The 22,775-nt window shown below is 41.6% G+C and overlaps 2 protein-coding genes across 17 annotated transcripts in view; one reads left to right on the top strand and one right to left on the bottom strand.

The window, feature by feature from the left end:
- Positions 1-4,465, top strand: part of grid2ipb (glutamate receptor, ionotropic, delta 2 (Grid2) interacting protein, b) — a 44,128-nt gene extending 39,663 nt beyond the window's left edge. For all 11 annotated transcript variants that reach the window (XM_058621053.1, XM_058621052.1, XM_058621054.1 and 8 more), the window contains 4 exons: positions 504-633; positions 819-937; positions 1,495-1,659; positions 1,898-4,465. In XM_058621053.1, coding sequence (XP_058477036.1) covers positions 504-633; positions 819-937; positions 1,495-1,659; positions 1,898-1,978 — 495 coding nt within the window. In that variant the 3' untranslated portion in view covers positions 1,979-4,465. The remainder of the gene's footprint in view (positions 1-503; positions 634-818; positions 938-1,494; positions 1,660-1,897) is intronic.
- Positions 4,466-5,463: 998 nt separating this feature from the next.
- The window catches only part of arhgap17a (Rho GTPase activating protein 17a), a 37,644-nt gene continuing 20,332 nt past the window's right edge, over positions 5,464-22,775 (bottom strand). For 2 of the 6 annotated variants that reach the window (XM_058621060.1, XM_058621062.1), the window contains 16 exons: positions 22,055-22,166; positions 21,177-21,253; positions 20,950-21,067; positions 19,678-19,746; positions 19,432-19,513; positions 17,514-17,641; positions 16,251-16,362; positions 15,117-15,198; positions 14,896-14,976; positions 14,696-14,809; positions 14,321-14,412; positions 13,659-13,806; positions 13,147-13,437; positions 11,870-12,045; positions 10,656-11,168; positions 5,464-8,573 (listed from right to left, as the gene is read on the bottom strand). In XM_058621060.1, the coding sequence (XP_058477043.1) occupies positions 8,419-8,573; positions 10,656-11,168; positions 11,870-12,045; positions 13,147-13,437; positions 13,659-13,806; positions 14,321-14,412; positions 14,696-14,809; positions 14,896-14,976; positions 15,117-15,198; positions 16,251-16,362; positions 17,514-17,641; positions 19,432-19,513; positions 19,678-19,746; positions 20,950-21,067; positions 21,177-21,253; positions 22,055-22,166 (2,350 nt within the window). In that variant the 3' untranslated portion in view covers positions 5,464-8,418. Of the gene's footprint in view, positions 8,574-10,526; positions 10,553-10,655; positions 11,169-11,869; positions 12,046-13,146; positions 13,438-13,658; positions 13,807-14,320; positions 14,413-14,695; positions 14,810-14,895; positions 14,977-15,116; positions 15,199-16,250; positions 16,363-17,513; positions 17,642-19,431; positions 19,514-19,677; positions 19,747-20,949; positions 21,068-21,176; positions 21,254-22,054; positions 22,167-22,775 lie in introns of all 6 variants that reach the window. The other 4 variants (XM_058621063.1, XM_058621065.1, XM_058621061.1 and 1 more) reach the window with 4 other exon arrangements.

Raw genomic sequence — 22,775 nt, 5'->3', positions numbered from 1 at the left:
AAATCAATGATTTTACAGCGTGATAACTACTAGTGAACTGTAATCTAACTATGAGAAGGCAAATGTGTGTTGAAAATAAACTCCAATACAGACAAGCAGTCTGGGAAATGTAGAAAGTCACTGACAGGAAACTGAAGTTTCTCTCTGCGACACCAAAGTCCATAGAGAAAATCAGTCATTTTACATCACAGCTGGCAGGAGTCGTTGATCCACTCCACCTCAGTGACACAAACTGACCACACGGGGCAGCAGTGGACCAGCAGCTCCTGTGTCCCTATGAGCTAAAAACGCTGATTCTCTCAGTGGAGTTTGGTGCAGGAGAGTGAGCTGTTTTGTTTACACTGCTGTTTCTTGATGTAAAAGTGTAGATGTTATTAGGTGAGTATCTAAAATGTAATTTTTCCATTTGTTGATGTCATTATCTGATTTAAAAAAAACAAACACTTGAATTATCTCCCTCAGAGTCTCTAATTGGTCTCCCTCTCTCCCGTCTCCTCTCGCAGCTCAGCACGACCAAAACCGTTGACGGAAAATCCACCTTCCTCCACATTCTGGCCAAGTCTCTGTGCCAACACTTCCCCGAGCTGCTCAACTTTTCCAGAGACCTCACCACAGTTCCTCTGGCGGCCAAAGGTACGACCGCGTTTACAGCAGCTCCTTAAAGTGAAGAGCAGTTCCATCCTAATAAAGGACTCACTCTTACAGGATGATGGTTTGCATATTATATTATGTTATATTATATTATATTATATTATATTATATTATATTATATTGTGTAGTGTAACAACACGGCACGTTTGTCCTTGTGATTGCTCCAGTGAACCAGAGAGCCATCACAGCAGAGCTGGGCGACCTTCACACCACCATCCAGGACATCAGGACGGCCTGTCTGAAGATCACACCCACGTCTGAGGACCACTTCGCTTCTGTCATGAGCGTACGTCAACAACTTTTTTTTCAACCAGTTCAATGTGAAAATGTATATAAATCTCATGTTTGTACTTTAAATTTGTATAATTTAGGGAAAAACTGCTAATTTGTCTCAACATGAAGGCTCCATCTCATCAAAAACATGTTAAATCTTGTTTTATTCACACTGAAACCTGCAACTGTTACTATAATTTGTTTTCAATGATCCTACAGGACACCTTAAAGGATATTTGAGTGTTTCTAACGTGTTTTTAATGAGGTAGCATCAAAAAAGGGGAAGTTTGTGTCATTTTGTCGCCCGTTCATCCTCCCACACCAAACCCCACAGAGAAAATCAGCCATTTTACATCACAGCACACAGGAGTCGTTGATCCACTGCTGCCTCCATTAGCAAGTTTAAATGTCTTATTTTCTAACTTCAGTGTTCACATCACTCATTTGATCAGATTTACTTCAGTGACACAAACTGACCACACGAGGCAGCTGTTAGGACATCACAGACTGAAACACCCTGAAATATGTGTGTAAAATACTTTAAAAGACGAGCATGTCTGTATGACACAGAGTTTCCTGGAGAACAGCCACCCTGCCGTCCAGTCCCTGGAGTCTATGCAGAACCAAGCCATGGAGGAGTTCTCCAAGGTGGCCTCCTACTTCGGCGAGGACGGCAAGTCCATCAGCACGGAGACCTTCTTTGGCATCTTTGCAGAGTTCATATCCAAGTTCCAGGTGAGTTCCTGCCTCAATATCTAAATAAGTCCTGAGCAGCGCAGGTGCCTGCAGGGTTTCAAACCTCGCTGAGCGACAATGTCATTATTATTATGCTGTCTGGGGACCCGACGATGCAGTGAGTGAGTGAGTGTGACTGAGTGAGTGTGAGCTCCGAATCTAAAAATAATGTGGTTAACATGCAGTAAGTGCTGTGTAAATCACACAAGAGTGTGGTGTGTGTGTGTGTGTTTGGCAGAGAGCTCTCACTGAGACCCAGACTCCAGAAAACCCCAGAAGCCCCAGAAGCCCCAGACTGTCTTCTCCTCTGGCCTGGTGAAGACGGAAAGGACGCCGGGCCAAAACCTGACCAGAGCGAGACGGAGAGAAGGAGAGAGAGAGGGGACAGATGGACGGACGGACGCTCGGATCCATTTTCACTCTGCAACCAAAGTGCCAAGACCACACACACACACACACACACACACACACACACACACACACACAGGGTCTCAGAGCGACCGCGTCATCTATAGCAAACTGAACAATTCAGTGTTATCTGTCGATAAATCGGAGCGAGTGAGCGAGTGTCCCCCGTGTGGAGCAGTGCTGTTACTGCAGGTGCTGGTGAGAGCAGGAACATTCAGGTTTCAGAAACAAACACAAACGTCATCACTCCCCGTCTATTTTTAATACGCACTGTAAAACTCTATAAACACATGTACATGTCTCATCGTAAAGCTGCGTCCATGTAAAGTAAAACTAGCCGCGATATAGACACACACGTTTATTCTACGACAAAGTTTATATTTTCTATCACGTCATATTTGAAAACTGTAAAAAAATAAAAAAGAAGCGTAGATTTTAGACGGAGACTGTAGTTCACACGACGACTGATAAAAGTTGGTACAGCGACGCATTCACTGCCACATGTACAGCAGGATTTAGTTTATACAATTAGTCGTTTTGAGTTTTTACAACAAACTTTTTGCTTCTTTCCATCAAATTTTTGCTAAATTGAAAATGTTTCCCTCGTCATATAATGAGTTAAAGTCACATTATTTCTCGCTAGCTCAGTTCACTTCAGAGCTTTGTTTTGATGGAATCGAAATATAATCAATAAAACTACAGAAGAAACAAACATTTAAAACAACATAGATACGGCAAATGTTGACGTCAAATAATCCCAATCAGATTTGAATCCGTCTGATGATAAAAGTGCAGCAGAAAACAGTTAAAAGTTTTTGCAGTGAGCATCAGTCGACCATTTTCTGTGGAAGCAAAGTTGTAAATTGTTAAAAAAAAATTATATAAAATTTAAAAATTGATCAGAATATAAAAGTTTTCATTTATTTAAAAAAATAAAAGGTTTTAAAATATTGCACCAAATCACAACATACTTTTCAAATAAAATGAATTGGATAAATTAAAATATTTAAGTTGTACTATGTACTTTAATTGAGTTTAAATAAATACAAAATTCAAAACCCAAAAATCTGATTTTACAGATTCACGTCAGTCACGCAACGCAAACACGTCAAAATACAAAAAACATCACTTCACTTAAACCTTAAAAAAAAAGTTTAAAAAAAATTCTTGACTGCTCAAGAAAGGAACCAAAACTCAATTTAAATAGTAATAAACAAATATTTTATTTATGAATTTAATATAACATATTCACTAAGTGTTTGGACTTTTCAACACAATGAGGTTTTTAAATGATTTTATAAAAAGTCAAATCTGTAGCCGTTTCTGATCTGAAAAACTTCCAATCTCTCACACACACACACACACTGGAGTACTCAGATTATAATCTGACTGTTTTAACTGAATCAGATCCAGATAAATCCACTCAATCCCCTCATTTATTTGATTTGTTTTGTAGAGGAAACACTTTTGCTGACTCATATTTGGCTCATGAACTTTGTGTGGCTCGAACCATGAGTCAGCACTTTTTTAATTGAATAGTCAGTCCAGAAAGACGAGAGGCCGCTTTAGTGACGGAGACACGACGACTCAGCTTTCCTGCGTAGGTTAAAGGTCCGGTGTGTAAGAATTAGTGACATCTAGTGGTTAAAGTGCAGATGGCAAAGCAACAGAGGGGGAACTACGGTGGCCTTCACAGACCACAAAATATGTTGTCGTTCTTCTTTGTTAGCAAAGAAGAACATGCAAACAAAATGGCCGTCTGAATGGCCCGTTTGTCAAGGCTTGAATAACATTTAAAAGTCAACAAAAACAACACATTTTTGGTTTTAAAGTGATTATTTTTAAACACATCAGATCTTTAAACGACTGAGGGGAGGGAGGGAGAGAAACAAGGAAACCACTAGTGTACATGATTACTTCCTGCTTCTGTGGTCGTCATGGTGATCTACGGTACAGTGTACCTGTAGCCGTGTGGTGTTTATGTCGATGAACCTCCTGTATTTTTGCTATGCACTGCTCATTCATCGTCCTCATTCCCAAAAGTCCGCCTTTTATTTCCATTTCCATCGGAAAGTTACGATTTCTGTCCGCTTTAGCCGACGAGGCGATTGCGATCTCGTGAGAATGCGATCATGGCTGCTAATGAGTGTAGTGACCGTGTGTTGTCGTCACGATCAGTTGCATGTTGGTGCAGTTCGTTGTGTTACGATGTGCAGCTGGTAGCATTCAAACCCTGGATATTTTTATTGATCGATTTATTTAGATAATCCACTCGTCGTTTCGTCCGATCGGTTCATTTTTATAACTGTTATTGTTTTGTTTTTTTATGTTTTCTCTTCATGTTTGGTTCACAATATTTTGTTTTTGATCTATAAAAATCTCATGCTTGAAAGTCAAAGGTTATCGACTTTTTTTTGTTGAAAAAACAGAACAAATATCAGCTGATTTTATGAAAAGACACAACTATTGTTTTTGCTATTATATTATTGACAGATTCATCCAAAAATATCCAATAATAGTGTTAACAATTGTTAACATGAGTCCAATCCTCCGGGTTCTGTTTAAATCAATATATGAATGTTATTTTGACGTGTGTGTGAAAATTACACATTTAAAACAAATTGTACACATTTTTTCTTCAAATGAAGAAAACATTGGGAAAATTTGATCATTTTATTTTATCCTTACGAGTGATTCAACCTCTGGTTATTGGCTTGTAATACATTTACAACCAGTAAAGGTACAATACGTTAAATTGTGCTTCATTGGTTCTACGTCTTCTTCTTTGATAGATCATAGAAATTGTATTTATTTTTTATTTTGTCAACTCTTTCACTGTTTCTCTCCAAAAATTTTCTTCAATAATCTCATAATCACCGGCTAATTTTCTCCCGCAAATGTTCTCACGAGAAAACGGGTCCCGTTATTATGTGATATTATTCATGTCGTTGTCGTGATTAAATCAGCCTCGTTATCTCGCAGTTATGCATTTATTCTTGTTATGGAAAGAAAGTGGAAACATTGGCCTTATCTCGTGATAAGCCATTGATTGTTCATTCTTTGAATTAATCTCATCATCACAGGAAAAACAGAGTTTGGTTTGTCCCGGTGATGAATTCATTGATGTGTTCGTAGCTTTGTAATCCTGAGATGACGCTTTATTTAACTTGTGTTGTTATCGTGAGAAAATGAGCTTTGTTATCTTGTGATAACACCGTTACCTCCACAGGAAAATGTTCAACGATGATATCAAACAAGTGAGAAGTAGAGGCACGTTTTCGCCCCCTGGTGGTGATTCAGTAACCAGGTACATCCGTCTGCGTGAGAGATTAAATAAGTGAGTGAGAAGGTTTTTTTAACGTCACAAAAACATAAAAACCACGAGCAGATGTTAAATAGTTTCTTCATATACTTTATTTTCTTTGGAAAAGAGGGAAATAACCAAGCTTTTCATATTACATAGTGTTTCTTTATTCCAACATTGAAGCTGATCAGACAGAAAAGAAAAAAAAAGCTTTAAAACGACGCAGCATCTTCATTTTTTTATAGTTTAATGGCATTTCTTTGTTTTTGTTTTCTGGAGATGCAAAAACTCTTCTGATTAAGGCAGCAAGCGGATTTTAACGCTTTAATGCGACTTCCTCATGTTTTGCAGCTCAGACTCTCTCCACTGATACCGCGACGTAACTCTGTTACATCAAAAAACACAAACGGTCAAACTCCACGTCACTGCTGAGAGTCACAGCGTCACAGCGTGTGCTCTCAGCTCAGTGAGAAAGACGGGAAAAATAAGAAGAAAGAAAGAAAGAAACCACTCGCTGGCCTGCACCAGCCCTTCTGTCCCCAAATAACGCAATCATTTATGTCGTGATAAGAAACGAGCGCAATTTTTGTCTTAATCATGAGAAAGCAAGTCTAATCCCGAGATATCGCAATAATGTCATTGTGAGTTTTTGTCCCGAGATAATGCGATAATTTATGTCGTAATCAGGAAACAAGCGTCGGTATCTCGCGATAACCCATTAATTTATCCCGTACTCATGAGAAAGCAAGTCTAATCCCGAGATATCGCATTCATTTATGGTTATCGTGAGAAAATGCGATCATTTGTCGCTATCGTGAGAAATCAAGCAACATTATTCCGAGACAACGCAATAATTTATGTTGTGAAAAAACAAGCTTCGTTATTTTGTAATAACCGGCTAAACCCGAGATATCGCATTCATTTATGACGTTATGATGCGAAAACGAGCCTCGTTATCACAAGAGAACACACCGTTATTCTGTCACCACAACAGAACGAGCCTCGTTATCGCGAAATAACGCACAATTAATCTTGTGGTCACAGGAAAGCGAGTTTCGTAATCTCAAGATTTCACATTAACTTGGCAGGAGAACGCTTATTCTCTCATGATGACATCATGACACTTTTATTTACTTCATAATCCCGACAAAACAAGCCTCATTGTCCCGATATAACTCTCTATAATTTATCTAATTATGAGAACCTCGTTATCACGAAATAAAAATAATTCATCTCGCCATCGAGGTGTTTCGTAATCCCAAGATTATCATGAGAAAAGAAGCATAATAACGCGTTAATTTACTTTGTAATTTTTCCGAGATCAAGTGCAAACGTTTGCTGTTTTTTGTGTTTTTCAGTTCGGGATTAAACTGGTTTCTCTACATTCACTCGCTCACAGCGTCTTCTCGTCTTTTCTGTCCCGACAAAAACAAAGGGAAGCTAAATACTGACGGACCGCGTTCAGACGGCGACTTCACTCCCAACAAAAACAAAATCAACATTATTTTAAATTACACAACTTTCGTTCTTTCCTCGCGTCCCTGAAACAAAGAACAACGCAGTCTTCCTGTGAAAATACTGTCGTCTCAGGAGACTTGACTTTACTTTGTTTGTTTTACAGTAAATACAGTTTTAGAAAAGGCCGAGGTTCTGATCCAACAGGAGGAACCCGTGTAAGGCGTGGTTTACGTTTTAAAGACTGAAGCCACAAGGGAATGTTTGTGTTTGTTTGGTAAATAAATACAAGAGCGAGGAGGGAGGGAAGGAGACGAGGAAGGAGGGAAGGAGACGAGGAAGTGTTTGGGACGACTGGAAACCTGCAGTCACCAGCTACACTTCAGGAAACAACTTTTGGTTTTTGACCTCGGTTCACCCTCATGTTTTCATCGTCTCAGGCAAAAAGAAAAAGAAAAAACACAATCTCACTCCACACTGCCCCCTGCTGTCAGACAGAGGCCATGTATTGCTACAGAAATCCTCACTCCTCACACACTGACGATTGTCCGGAGCTGCTTTTTTAAAGGGATAGTTGGGGTTTTTGGTTGTGAGAGGAACCGAGAAGGAGCTTCACTCACTGACAACAGCAGGAAAACAGGAAAAACACTTTCCACTTAACAAAGAGTTAATTAAATTAAATCTTTGTTAAGTGGAAAGTGTTAAGTCAACAATATGTCACTTAATCTCATTGTTTAACAGCTTTCTTTGGGCTGGAAAGTGAAGTTTTTGTCACTTTGTGAACGTTCGCTGTTCCGCTGCTGCCTCCTTTATTAAGTTCAAATATCTTATTTTACGACTTTAGTGTGGGATTACATCAGTGGCACAAAGTGACCACACGAGGCACCAGTGGACCAGCAGCTCCTGTTTCCCCGTGAGCTAAAATCGCTTTTTTTCTTGGAGTGCAGGAGATTGAGAGGATTAAAAAATGTCAGTTTTTAGGCAGAAAAATCTGTCAAATGTTGGAATAAAAGGTGAAAATTCATAGACTTAAGTAGAAGAATATGTGAAAAACTGTTTTCTTAACAAATAAAACCAGAACTATCCCTTTAAGTAAACAATGGCTGCTAACATCACTTAAACTGTTGAGTTTAAGGGAAAAAAGCAATAAAAAGTGATTTTTATTTCTGCACCTACATTTGCTTTTTTAATGATCATTTTCTTTATTAACCGTTCACTCTTTAAAATGTAAATTATAGCTTCACAAAAAACATGTTTTTACATTTTTAAACTGCTTGTTTTTGTCCAAATACGCTGTTAAATATCAGTTTTAGTTAATAATAATAATCCTGTAGATTTAACCGACTTAATCTGCATCAGTAACAGAGTGACGGCTACGTTTATTATTTTTACGAATTATCGCAGAAATGAACTGCGTCAATTCTGCTGCAACAGCCACTGTTTACCAGGAGCGCGGTGACGTCTGTCATGGCCACCGGGGGGAGCTGTAGCTGCAGATGAGCGTGAGTGAGGAGGAGGAGGAGGAGGAGGAGGAAGAGGAGGAGGTGAAAGTGCGAGGAGTTTGTGGACGAGAGCGTCTCAGCGTCTCCTGCTTAGAGGACGGTGCTCTCACTGTCCAGGTCACAGTCTTTAGGTAGAGACAGGAAACAGGACGAAGACGAGGAGGACAAGGACATCGCTGGCTGCTGCTCTGCAGAGAACTCTGGGATCAGAACTCGACTCAGTCCTTTAAACGACATCACCGGGTCTGAGGGACACAGAGACACAAACGAGTTACGAGACGATGGAGACGAGGTAACGACTTTTTTATATAGAGAAGTTTGAGGGGAAAAAAACTATGATTATTGTTTTTTAACGTCTGTTAATTGAATATTTGATGAAAGATCATTAAATTACACTATTTTTTTAAAAGAAACTATGCATTAACATGTTCAGTTTAATTTCCTACCCTCTCAAGTCATTAAGGACAAAAGTGTCCATGATGACGTCTAAGGGTCAGGAATCGTTTCCTTGTTAAAGTTATGACGTCATTTAAGGTTCACAATCATGATTGAAAACCAGGACGTTATCAAGTTTCTGTCACTCTCAACTACATTTGGTAACTACTCGTCCACAAGGGGGCGATATTATTAGATGAATATTTATTAGATCCACTTTCATTTTAAAGATAAACACTGATGCATTAAGTCTAAGGTTGAAAAATTCCCAGTAAATTTCCAGAAACTTTCCTGGAACTTTAGTTTGGAAATTTTAGGAAATATTACAACTTCAAAAAGTTTAGGAAAATATTACAATTTGAAAACATTCCATGGGAATTTACCTTTGGGAATTTTGGGAAATATTACACATTTTTCATAGCATGTATAGAAATTAACTGGTAATTTTCATTTAAATAAACTGTCACATACAATTAAAAAAAACATGACACAGATTAAAGTAAAATAATCCAACAGATGTTAATGTTGATATTTAACTGTATTTTCACCAAATCTGACGGTTTTTGATAAGATTTTGTTTTAATAATATTATTTACTAACTACATGTAAGTTCCCAGCCTTCAATTTCGAAACATTCCAAGTTAATTCCCATGGAAAGTTTCCAGTTTTGCAAACACTAATGAAGACGAATCGCTAAACATTTTCTAATCAAATCACAGGAAAAATTCCCCACGCCGATAAAGAACCAACTTAAAAAAGAAGAAACCGTTTCCTTCACCTCCAGTGTTTGTTAGTAAAGTTTACACACACACACACACACACGTTGTTCATGTCCACATTTATAAAAACATGGACTTTAATCACAAACGTGCAGCAGGAAAAACATGTCATGACTCTCTGTCATAGTTTCCACTGGGGGAGGTTTGTCTGTGACACAGCAGGTGGCGCTGTTGCCATACACACACACACACAGACAGAGAGTGAGAGCAGATGATGAAAGTGTTGCTTTGAATCAGCTGCTCTGATGCTGTGTGTGTGTGTGTGTGTGTGTGTGTGTGTGTGTGTGTGTGTGTGTGTGTGTGTGTGTGTGTGTGATGTCATAGCTTCAGAGACAAACATGCGACAAAGAAATAAAATAAAAACCTGACGTTTATGAAACAGAGAGACTCTGTTTTCAGCCTCAGAGAAACAAACGTCGTTATTATTTCTGTGAGTGGAAAAGAAGAAGAACGAGTCATGGTGAGAAATGACCACGCTGATGCTCGGCTCACGTTTCTCACTGAAATCATCACAAATTACAGGAAAGCTTTCAAATAATCAGTAATAATTCAATCAAGTTTCAGCTTCTTCATGTGAATATTATCTGTTTTTATTTGCTTCATATTAACAAAGAATTCAGGGTGATTTATCTGTGGATCATTTAATGGTTTGGTCCAAAACAATCAGACTCTTTGCTCCTTTATAATGAAAATATATATATTATTATATACAAAAACAACATGAACTCCTGCTTAAATAATTCTATTTTTCAGTGTCAGTTTTAAGAGATTTAACATTTCACTTGATTAAGACACTGAATACATTGGATTTCTTCTTTCCTTGGACTGTAATCAGTTTAAATTGAGATTTGTTTGGACTCTTAAAGACCAGAAACAGGCGTTGTTTTTATTAAACGTTTGATTGCAGTCGAGCATCAGAGTGAAGTTTGAGCAGAAACTGCAAAACAAAGAGTGAAAGTCGTAGAATCAGAGATGGAAACAAACCTGTGGCGCGCGTGTGCGTCTTTAACCTGCAGAGTTATTACAACGTCACTGTTAGTTCAGTCATGAGTGTGTGAGTCAGTGTTACACACACACACACACACACAGAGACACACACACACAGACACTCACACTCACCCGTCGTCTTAAGCGCAGACGCACACACTCCGTTAGCGTCGCCGCCCGGCGTGTTGGGCTGCGGCGGCGGCGGGATGCTGGGTCTGTTCCGCGGTTTGGGGACGGGCCGCGGTCGCGGGAGGGAGCCGGTCTGGTACGGAGACGGAGACGGAGGAGCGGCCGCGTCCTGGCCGGCGGCAGCCGAGGTCGGAGGAGGCGTGTCCGGAGGCGTCGGCGTGCTCGGAGGCGACGCGTCCGCGCCGGACTGAGCGAGCGACGCGAGCGGCATCGGGGGACTGGACTGGGTGGGCGGCTCGGGCGGCGGGTGGCTGGGCGCGTGCAGCGGCGGCTGGTTGCTGGAGTGGCGTCTGGGCGTGGCACACGGATGCGAGGACGGCGAGGTGGGGGAGTGGCTGGACAGCGGTCTGGGCGTCGGAGAGGAGGAGGAGGCGTGGTTGAGTGGATTACATGGCTGACAGGGAGGAGGGTTGGTGGGTTTGGGAGGAGGCGGAGCCTGTTTCTTTGTACCTGAGGAACCGGAAGAGAAAAATCATTATTTTACTCCTGCGGCCATTTTGTCAGCTCAGAGCAGGAAAATCACAATAATCTGAATAATCTGAGGGCTGAGTTACATTTAGCTTCACCACGCGATTCGTACCTGAAACTAAATTTGTTCTACACGTGTGCAAAGTGCAGCTACTTCCTGTTTTTGCAGTAGGCGGTTCCCAAAGGCCGGGTCGGGACCCACAGAGGGGTCACGTAAGATTATTTTTGGGTCCCCAAAAACTAATTTTCCCGAACCTTTAGTTAAGATTTATTTACGTTTGTTTTAAATAACATGCATAAGATTAAGTTTTAATTCATTTATGAATTGAAGTCTTTTAATGACGGTATGGCTATAAATAATGTGCGATGTTATGCTCTAATTAGCTGTTTTTGTGGTTTAAGTAGTTTCTTTGTTTGAAATGCAGTTAAAACAAATCACTAGTGTTTTATTATGTCTCATTTATTTATTCCGTACAGATGTTTACGGAGGTTAGATGTGTAATTATGAGGTATTTCAAATAAGACGTCACATAAAAATGTATTAAGCGTGAATCTGGACTATACAGGGATTATTAATCCAGAAAAAGTCGTATTTTATGTTAGAAAAGTGATAAAAGCTGCGATATCTTCACCAGAACTGTCACTTCCTGTGTCTGCAAACCGTCAGAGAGTTGATCTCTCACCTCTGCGCATCATATGAGGACTTGGCCCCATGGATCCGGCTCCTGATGTCCCGGTGCCCAGCTGTCCTGCAGCCTGGCCGCCTCCTCCTCCTGCTCCTCCTCCTCCTCCTGCTCCAGAGCCGTTCCTCTGGAGCAGAGGCGTCGGCGCGGCTGTGGAGTCTCGTAGCTTTGGGTTACTTCAGAGTAAATGAAAGAGAAATGATTAAATAAAGGCTTTTTAAAAACATCTGACATGTTGATCTCATTGATTTTTAGGCTGTTAAAGTGGATTCAGGATGATTTTTCAGCAGCTGTGTTGTAATCTCTGTTTAATCTGATTCACTCTCCCATCACAATCAGCTGGACGTCGTGAATGTCGTCCTTTCACCGGCTTTTAATCATACAAAGACTTGAATCACGGACTCAACAGTGCAGGCTTTTTTTTTTCAGAGCGGTTTGAGCCGGTTAATGTGAAGTTCCTGCTGAGTCCAGAGATTTGGGAAGCAGAGAGGATGATGGGAAGTGTGACTGCGAGCACAATGACAGCAGCCTTTGTTGTGCTGGTTCTGTGGGACGACTTCAGACGCGTCTGCATAGCTGCGACTGGTGGCGGTGCAAGAAAAACTTGTGGTTTTATTTGAATGTGAGAGAAACAACGAGTGGAACCCAGAGTGACCGAGAGATGATGAGGAGGAGGAGGAGGAGTCTACAGTCTGTATCTGTACTTTAATGTTATAGTTAATTATTTTAGCCACTTAACAAAAGGCTCAACTAGTAAAAGCAACACTTGATGTTTGGAGCTTTTTCTCTCAGTGAAATGAAAGTGAAGACTGTGTCTCTGCACCAAAGCCCATAGAAAAAACCTGCAATTGAACAGCAATGCAAACAGGAGCTGCTGATCCACTGATCCACTGATCCACTGCCGCCTCCGTCAGTAAGTCCTCACGAGCTCGACTCCGCTGTGTGAAATCCTTCTTCTAGATTAACCTCAGTGGCACAAACGTAACAAACGAGGCAGCCGTGGAGCATCAGCTCCTGTGTCCTCACAAGCTAAAAACGCTGCTTTTCTCTCTGGGCTTTGGTGCGGGAGAGTGAGCGGTTCACAAACGTAGGTTTCCGGCCGTAAAACGTTGTCAAACACATAATATGGACTTAAGGAGACTTTAGATTTTATCAGGTGAGACTTTTGCTAAGTGGCTCGAATCCATTTTGAGTCGTTACCGAGTGGTAAAAACACGTCATACGTCATGCTGTGTTATTCCCCCCCAGCAGCAGAGAAGCAGGAGAGCAGCTCTTACCTGAGCTCTTCTGTGTGCTGGGCTAGAAGCTGCTGAGCGGCTGCGAGAGCGGCCAAACCCTGCGCCAAGCTATGCTGACCCGCGTCAGGCCCTGAACCCCCTGGAGGAGCCTGTGGCTGAGGCTGAGGCTCGGCCAGGGGCAGGGGGAGCGGCCCGGCCACGGGGCCCTGCCCTGCTGGAGCCTCCACAGGGGGTAAAGGAGGCTGGAAGGCAGGTGAGGTGTGCTGCTTTCTACCTAAGGTGTTACTGCCTCTACGCAGGGTGTGGTCCGAGTGCTTGTTAGGGGTGGTGCTGCACAGGGAGAGCAGGGGAGACAGAGACGGGACCGGGAGGAGAGAATCACCACAACCCACAGTGAGAAGTCAGTAAAAAATGAGCCCCACATTTTACAAGAAGCAAAAAGACAAAAAGCGACTGGATTAACAGGTAAATGATTATGTCCACAGTGAGGATTAACGTGTGTGGGGACAGAGACGGCAGGTTATAAAGCGGCTGCAGAGGACGGTTATTACTTGTCCTTGCGTGACGTGTCGCCGTCTGGTCCCATCGCGCTGCCGGGCCTCTTCCTCTCGATGGTGCCGCTGTCGTAGTCCAGGTGGTTGTTGTGGTTTGAGGCGGGGACGGGCATCGCAAACATCCCCGACACGTTAAACTCCACCTCTGAGCAAACAGACAAGCACAGGAACGAGTACAGCAAGATTAGAGAACGTTCAAAAGCTGGGAGCGTTCTGGTGAATATAGCGCCCCCTCAGGTGAAAACAGGCAAAATTGAGTTCCACCAAATATCCCCACACTTGGTGAGAAGATGTTCGAGACCAAGACGGACAAAAAAGTCGACCGTAACCATGGCGACGCGCTAAATAAGCCAACTCGTCCGAGCGCGTTTGTCAACCGACTTTTTTACAAGACGCTTTGGATAAAAGCGTCTGCTAAATGACATGTAATGTGATATTAAATACGTGGTGAGACATTTCATTTTGGCCATTAGTACCCGACGTAAATGAGCGAAGTCGTCCGAACGCGTTTCTTGTACCGAGTGTGGGAGACGGTGAGGTCAGAGAACTGCTGCTCTGCTCGGCCCTATCATGACTGTGTGCAGTTCTAGTTTTTAAGTTTTTATTGAAGGAAAACGTGAAACGCAGGATGCACCGGTAACTCCAGATGGGGAACGCACCCTCAGGAAAGAACCAGTCAGCGTGCTGGATGATGGGCTCCACGATGGCCACCACGTGCACAGAGGTAGCTGCAGCCATCTCAGCCAGAGTCCTGGTAAGAAACACAAACACACCAAGCAAACATGTGACCATTTCAACTGAAACATACACGACAAAAAAACTGGGATTAACCAGGATTAACCAGGATGTCGGTAAACACACTAAGATTTAGAAAAATTAAGGAAATGTTTATGTACAACTGTAAAATATTATGTCAACTCCACTACAGAATAGATTAAATAAAGGGACATATCAGTTTCAGCCCAAGAACTCCCTGATAAAGCACGTTATTGTATTATTATTATTATTATTATTATTATTATTGGACCTCTCACCCCTCGGTCTTGGCCCACAGCAGATTGGGTCCCAGGACAATGGCGATGTTGCTGGGAGTCATTTTGTTGGCCTCGCTGTCCTGAGCCAGTTTGGCTAAAAACTTCACCAGATACCTGCACACACACGAGCGAAACACGCGTTAAAAACAGGAAATACTTCACGCTCACTGTGCTCGTGGTTCAAGAGTAAACAAACTCACCTCAGGTTGGTTTTGTTGTTCTTTGGTAGCTTATCACAAACGACCCAGAGCGCCTGCAGCCTCTTGTCTGGGTCCGACACACTGGAAACATGGAAACGAACAAAGTCTGTGTAACACTTACATGACCCAGTGACCCACATCCTGCACACGTGTGTGTGTACTGTGCCTGATAGCAGAGCAGTAATAAATCAGTTTTACAGTGATTATGTTATGAGCCTTGCCTCGACGCCTGGATCCATTCATCATAAAGCTGGAAGGTCATTAGAGGTTCCGGCAACTCCCTCAGGTAAGACTTCAGAGCTCCTGAAAACACACATTTTCCAACCTTTAATCCACTTTTCCAGGACATAAAACGTCACTCAGAGGTTGTATGAGGTACTGACGCATATTTATCAAAAGCCTCACCAAGCGCTCACTGTGCCACACCAAAGTCCATAAAGAAAATCAGTGTTTTTAACTCAGAGGGAAACAGGAGCTGCTGGTTTACTGCTGCCTCATTTGTTAAGTTTATGTCACTAAAGTAAATTAAATTGAAGGATTTCAATCACCAAGAACCCAAAACTACACATTAGAAGTTAATTATAGAGGCAGTAGTAGATCAAAAATAGATCGAAAATCGTCCATTTTCCATAACAGCTCCTGTGTGCTGTTATGGAAAATGGACGATTTTCTCTATGGGATTTGGAATGGGAGAGTGAACGGTTTACAAAATGACCTTTTTAACTTTTTAGACTTTTTAAATCATTGTTCAAGATATCATGGTGTATCGCGATATGGTTGTCTGGCAATATATTGTGGTATCGCGATATTATTGGTATCACGGACCACGTATTGTATTGTATCATGATATTATTGGAATTGTGGACCACGTACTGTATCGTGATATTATCGGTATTGTGGACTATGTATCATATCGTGATATTATGGACCACATATTGTAGCGTATCGTGATATTATCGGTATCACAGACCACCTATTGTATTGTATCATGATATTATTGGAATTGTGGACCACGTAGCGTATCGTGATATTATCGGTATTGTGGACTATGTATCATATCGTGATATTATGGACCACATATTGTAGCGTATCGTGATATTATCGGTATCACAGACCACCTATTGTATTGTATCATGATATTATTGGAATTGTGGACAACGTATCGTGATATTATCAGTATTACAGACATCGTACTGTATCGTATCATGAAATTATCGGTATTGTGGACCACATACTGTATTGTATCGTGATACTATCGGTGTAGTGGATCTCGTATCGTATCGTGATATTATCGGTATCACGCGTATCATGAAGGTTTTTGTTCCACCTGTGTTGCTGTGGTTTTTGGGACGTACCAGCAACAGCATGGGGGTCGGAGTAGAACTCCTCCAGTTGTGACGTGGAACAGTCCAGCGCCGCCTTTAGCTTCTTTAGCTTGGATGCTCCTGCTGCGATTCTGAACAGACCCTGTTACACAGAGAGAAAAGACAAATAAACCACAGTAACACGTCCAGCACACACACACACACACACACACACACACTACAATGACGATACACACTCGCACAGATAAAGAGTGTGTGTGTGTGTGTGTGTGTGTGTGTGACTCCATAAACTGCCTCTGCCAGCTGCACATAATGAAACCTTAAAGAGAACAGACAAACAAACACACCCCGCGCTCTCTTTACTGCGACACATAAACAAAGAGGCTCTTCACGCTGTAATGACACAGACTCGTCTCTCAGTGTGATGAATAAAGGCCACAAAAACACACACATTCACAGTCAACCCCGCACTCGCTCCCTGTTTTTGGCCTGCACATGTACTAAAAACAAAAAAGGTTGTGATTTATGGAGCGGCGGAGACAAGTGGATTCTATTGTCTTCTAAATTTGTAACGACATCACGCTGAAATAAATCAGTGTCTCTGTTTCCCGTGTTTACAGTCGCTGTGTCCACCCACGTCCTCCACTTCTGTGTTCGTGGGAACAAACAGTTTAAACGTTGGTCACGGTTGTTTGAATAAACAAGAATCGACGCTCGCTTCGCGTGACTTTTAAAGGTACAGTAAGTGAGATTTTGTGTCATCTTTTTACATTTAGTTTTAGATGCTGAAGTGAACACTGATGTGGTTGGGAATGCTGCCTGAGCTATTTGTGATTTAGTTGGGAATGCAAACTCTACGTATTTTGGGATTTAACTGGAAATGCTAAATTAGCATTTTTATACGTTGTACATGCTAATTGTAAAGGAATGCCTTTTCAGAATTATGATTAAGTTGGGAATGCTGAGGTATATTTGGACTTGGTTGGGAATGCCAAATCAGCAGAATTTCTCTTATTTGGGAATATTGAGTCAGCATTTTCAAACATTGTTTTTTCCATTTTCTACTTCTTCTTTTTTTAGCTCTACGTGGCTTTGCCTTGTTAATGCAGATGTTGGATGAGTTCTCAGCATTCCCAACTGCATTTTCTGTAGGAATTTCCTTGTGAATGTGAGTCACTCCTGAGGAAAACCGTTGCTTTTGACATCTCACTTAACAAACTTTTTCTTTTACAGGTGCATCAAGTGTACTGATGGAGTAACATGGATGGATGGAGTCATGTGTGGTTTCCTCACCTCTTCCTTCATGCCAGTCTCCAGAAGCATCATGACGCAGGCTTCTAACGGCAGAGCGACCTCTCGCCCGCTCCTCTTCAGGTGTTCGTCCAGCCCGGTGCCAAACGCAGGCTTCTCGGTCCACGAGTCTGATCGATTAAAAAAATAAAAGAGGTACTGTAACTTCATTCCTTCATTATTAATGTCTGTTCTGTCGTAAAAAAAATAAAACCAGCTCCAGGGTGGTGACAAACAGCCTGTTGTTGCTCTGGACGGCAGATTTCTGGGTCAACAAAGTCTCCCCTCAGGCTCTTCCCTCACCCGTCCTCACCCTCCCACCACACACATAATAAATAAATAATAACAACCACATGCTCGCGTGTGTGTGTGTGTGTGTAGTGAGTGAGTCATCACCACCTGCTGGGAGAGCAGCCTCGTCTGGTTTACATACATGTGTTTAGTGCAGAAATAAGACACGGCTAAAGCTGTGAGCTCACGAGACTTTACGAGGTCAAAACCGGAAAACAAAAGACTTTTCTTTAATATTTAGGTCTCGGTTTTGGCCCTTTAATAAATACAATGGAGTTTGGTGGGGAAAAAAGAGCAGAGTGATGTCACTGAAAGACCAAAACTATAGTGATCCATGACTGTTCTAACCATTCAAACAACCACATCGGACATGTGGCATTAATCCAGGATCCCACACCTTGGTTGACATCAAATCCAAGGTCTGAATGTGCTGACGCATCTTAATAAGAAGTGGACGGCAACTCGTAAGAGCGTCTCCGTGATGGCGTCCACTTTTATTGACTTGCAGCACGCTCTGCATCTGGTCAAAGTCAGTCTTTGTCATTTGTCTTTGGTGAGACAGAGATCTTGGAATTTTCATGTCCTGGCCAACACGTCGTCACGTTGTTCCTCTCTTTGCTCAACTTTACTCGCTCATTGTTCTGAGCGGTAACTCACGGCAACAACAGAGAGAGAGACAGCGGACAGTGTCCACAACACTGATAGTCTAAGTATACGTCGCAGACTCGTCTACGTACATGAGGCAATGCAGGGTGTGAAACAGTAGGTGGCGTCGTAACAAACAAGGGAGACATTTACCTAAATTTAACAGAATTCAAAGCACTTCAATGACCCGAGTCTATTTAGGGTGTTTTTTTACTTCACAAATTTCAAGGGTTTCAAGGACCCGTGGGAACCATGCGTTGAGTCATTTTGAAGCACTTGCGTGTCTCGTAGAGCTCTCAATGGAAAAAGGCCAGATCCTATTTTAACCTCGTCTGAAGCCTTTTTAGAGAAAAAAAAGAGTACGTTTAAAAAAAAAAAAATATATATATATATATATATCGCAATTATACATCAGCTGTTGGCCACACTGATTACTAAAAGTCACTACTGCCAAAGAATGACCCACATCAGATGACCTCTAATACTGACCAAGTCTGCTATTTCCTGTTAAGTTCAGAGCTTTAATGTACGTCAGAGGGAAGTTTGGTAATAAAAAAACAATAAAACGATTTAACTAAACTAAAGAAACACAATAAACAAAAGACTGGACTTAGAAACTGCTGTACTCAAATAAAACTGCTGCCAACACACAGGAAACAACACTTACAGAGAGTGACATCACACTTCTTCACTGACATGTTATGAGGCAGAATGTTGCGTATTGCACCTTTAATCCAAATGGAAAAAGAAACATACTTTGCCCTCTTTAGGAAACATTGTAACTGGCGTCTAAATGGTGTCGGAAACACGTAAAGAAGGGTTTTTATGACGCGTCGCACTGAGCTCGTATGTTTTTTAACAAAGCTGCACTCTGTGTGTGTGTGTGTGTGTGTGTGTGTGTGTGTGTGTGCGTGTGCGTGTGCGTGCGTGCGTGCGTGTGTGTGCGTGAGAGGAAAAACCATGTTTTTGCATGTTTGTGTTGTACCTTGCTGAGCCTGGATGGTTGGCAGGACACTCTCCAAGAGACTGAGAGATTTTCTGTGGTAATCAGCTTGAGCTTCTAAGAGCTGCACGAAAAACATAAACACACACTGGTGAGCAGACAGTCCCTCTCTCTCAGTCTCTCTCAGTCTCTCTCTCTCAGTCTCAGTCTCAGTCGCTCTCTCTCTCTCTCTGCAGCTGCAAACATTCCCATGCAAAACCTCATGCAAACACAATCAGCTGAGCTCACCGTTACAAAGTAGCAGGCATAGTCGCCTTCCTTTGAGGAGAAACTGTACATGTCTGCAGCGAGTTGATCCTGCGGAGGAAAAGAGAAGAGATGTAGATGAAGAAGTGGAGCACAAGGAGATGAAAACCCATATTTCATAAAGTAATTCACAATAACATTAGAGAAAAGGAACTGAATTCAACAACTGGAAATCAGAAATCAAGAATATCTGAAACAGAACTTTCCCTATACAATTATTTACTTTTTCCATGTTAGAAACAGTTTTGTGTCAACATGGCATCCTTTCAAATGAAAGACCTCTAAACGCTGCAGTACATATACATACCTTTATTCAAATTATACTATATAACATAATAAAAGAAAGCCAGGACAACTAAAGAAAGAACAAAAAAGTTAACAAATACATCAAAACAACACAAGAAGGAGACGACAACAAAGATAGCGAGGTGAGATTATGACATCAACATAATCCCAAAGTAGCGTTGATTGTCAATAGGAACATTTATTTCCCAAAAATAGCATTTCAATGCTTCCAAAACCGCGTCAATCAAAAGCTGATGCGATAAAAATAACTTTCACAAGAACTCTTTTTTGTGTCCACAGTCCCTTAGACATTATTATTACAATGACATTTCTATAAAATAATCTTTAACACGCTGTCACGACTGTATTTTTAACAAGTATATGGAGAACTCTGTAAATCCTATCATTCTCACACCAAAGAGAAGGGAGGAGGGCGAGTGGTGCTGCGTGAGCATTTCTAAATGTATCTCCACTTCACTTCCATTACAGTAATGGATCATTCAGGTGACACACGGATGGGCGTTCGTGGTCAGCAGAGAACCAGGAGAGTCATAAATCCTGCTGCGCCTTGTTGAGCTCAGTGAGACCAACACAGACAGACAGACAGACAGACAGACAGACAGGAAACACAAGGCTGTGCACTTCCTGCACAGAAAAAACACCCAACAACAACAACTACACACTGAAAACTCACAAGTGACTCAACTCAGCACATACACACACACACACACACACACACACACAGAGAGCTGACGAGGCATTTTCACTTATTTGTGCGCGTCAGTAAAAAAAAGTGGGTCAAAGGTCCTGAGGGTCTTGGACGGTCCAGGACGGTCCAGTTACAGTTTCTCTTTCACAGACCATAAATGACCTTTAACCTTCCCGTTCTTTCAGTATCACAGACAAAGCTGTTAAACGTGATAACATACAGACACTATAGAGAAGCAGCAGGTGTCTTTATGAAGTTACCTTGCAAAGCTCCACTTTGTTCATGGCCTCATCCACCTCCTCCTTGAGCAGGTCAGCCTTGGCCGTCAGTGCTTGTGTATTTGTTCCTGAGATTATTGACTTGGTTGCCTGCAACCATCTTTGTTTATCCAGAGACACAAAAACAACACAATGAAATTCAGAAGCTGCCAAAAAAAAAGAAAAAAAAAAGGGTAGAATCGACGCAGGGAATAAGTGAGGAGACGGACCTTGCTCTGGCAGAATCGTAGTCCAGCACTAACTTGGCGAGCTGTTTCCTCTGCTTCAGGATGTTGGGAATGTCCACCTGGAAAATCAAAACACACCAAGTTGATTTCACAGCCTCAGAACAGAGGAGGACAAGATGGAGGTAGATGATCTGATGGGGTGACCTCTAAAGGGAGACGCAAGAAAGGGCAAGAAGAAGTAGAAACAAGCAGAAGAAGAAGATTCAAGATGAGGACGCAAGAAGCTAGAAGCTAGAAGAAGAATGGGTGGGCCAGCTCAGTGGTTAAGACCGGTACCCTGTGTGCAAAACACATCATGGTCACAAGTTCAACTCCAGCCCTGGCAGGTTGTACTCAATTCCCTTGTAAGTCGCTTTGGATAAAAGCGTCTGCTAAATGACATGTAATGTAATGAAGTAGAAGCAAGAAGAGTCGAGCAGAAGTAGAAGCAAGACGAAGAAGAAACAAGATGAAGAAATCAAGAAGAAGAAGACAAACTCCTGCTCTACTTTAAGTTCAGTTTGTGTTGCAGGTGACAACAAAAACATTCATTGAGCTCAGAGAGAGCAGTTTCTCATGTGAGGGAAGAGTCTGTGTAAACATGGACAAACAGAAAAGTCCATCATCTCTCACTTATGTCTCTACTCCTTCCTTCTTCTACTTCACAGGAACATGTGACCAAAACCAGACAACACGGAACAGCAAAGATGTGAGTTTACAACTATGACGTAAACCAGCGTTTCCCAAACTTTCTATACGAGGACCCACTTTTTATAAAGCATGCATTTTATGCATGTTAATTGGAAACCACAGGCTGCCATTTAAAAGTGTTTTTAAATGTTTCAACGTGGTTTGTGTTCACAGGGCGTGAGGCGTCTGACCTCTGCGAGCTGACTCAGAGGATCCAGAACGTCCTTCTCGATCTGCAGCTCGTGTTGCATCAGCTCTGAAGACAGACGGTTCTCCGCCTCGCCGCACACTTCCATCATCTTCCTGTGAACGCACACACACACACACACACACACACACAGAGAGAGAGGTATTAAAATCACGCCTCGTTATCTTATCATCTTTACAAAGTGAGGATTTCTTCTGATAACAGTCGTCCTCGGTTTACTGCAACACATGCGTCCGTTTCCAGTCGATATGTGAAAGTAAAACCACGTTAATGTGGTTTTAATAAATGTAGCTCTCAGCAGTGATGACTCGAGGCTTTTTTTTTTAAAAGCATTTAAAGTGCTTGAACTGAAAGTAAAGCTGTATGATATATATTGCAATTATCTTTAAAAGGTTTTGCATTTAACAAACATACATCAGTGGAATTATAGAAATAATCACAGCTAAAATATAAATGGGGAAGAACTCTTTTATGGACATTTGATCACCATGGACTTTTGCTATATATACGTCTAGAACAAGGACACAAAGTACATACAACTTGTTTGGTTATAGGGTTGTGGTATATGCAATTATCTATTTATTTATTTAGTTAGTTTTTAATTGTCTAGTTTGTTTTTCTTTGTTATTTTGTACATTAAGATTTAGTTTGGTTTTATACCTTATTGTTGTCATTTCTGACACATGTACTGTATATGTAAAATG

Source organism: Solea solea, chromosome 21 (assembly GCF_958295425.1).
Source record: "Solea solea chromosome 21, fSolSol10.1, whole genome shotgun sequence".
In the NCBI taxonomy this organism is placed as follows: domain Eukaryota; kingdom Metazoa; phylum Chordata; class Actinopteri; order Pleuronectiformes; family Soleidae; genus Solea; species Solea solea.
This window is presented reverse-complemented; position numbering and strand designations above follow the sequence as displayed.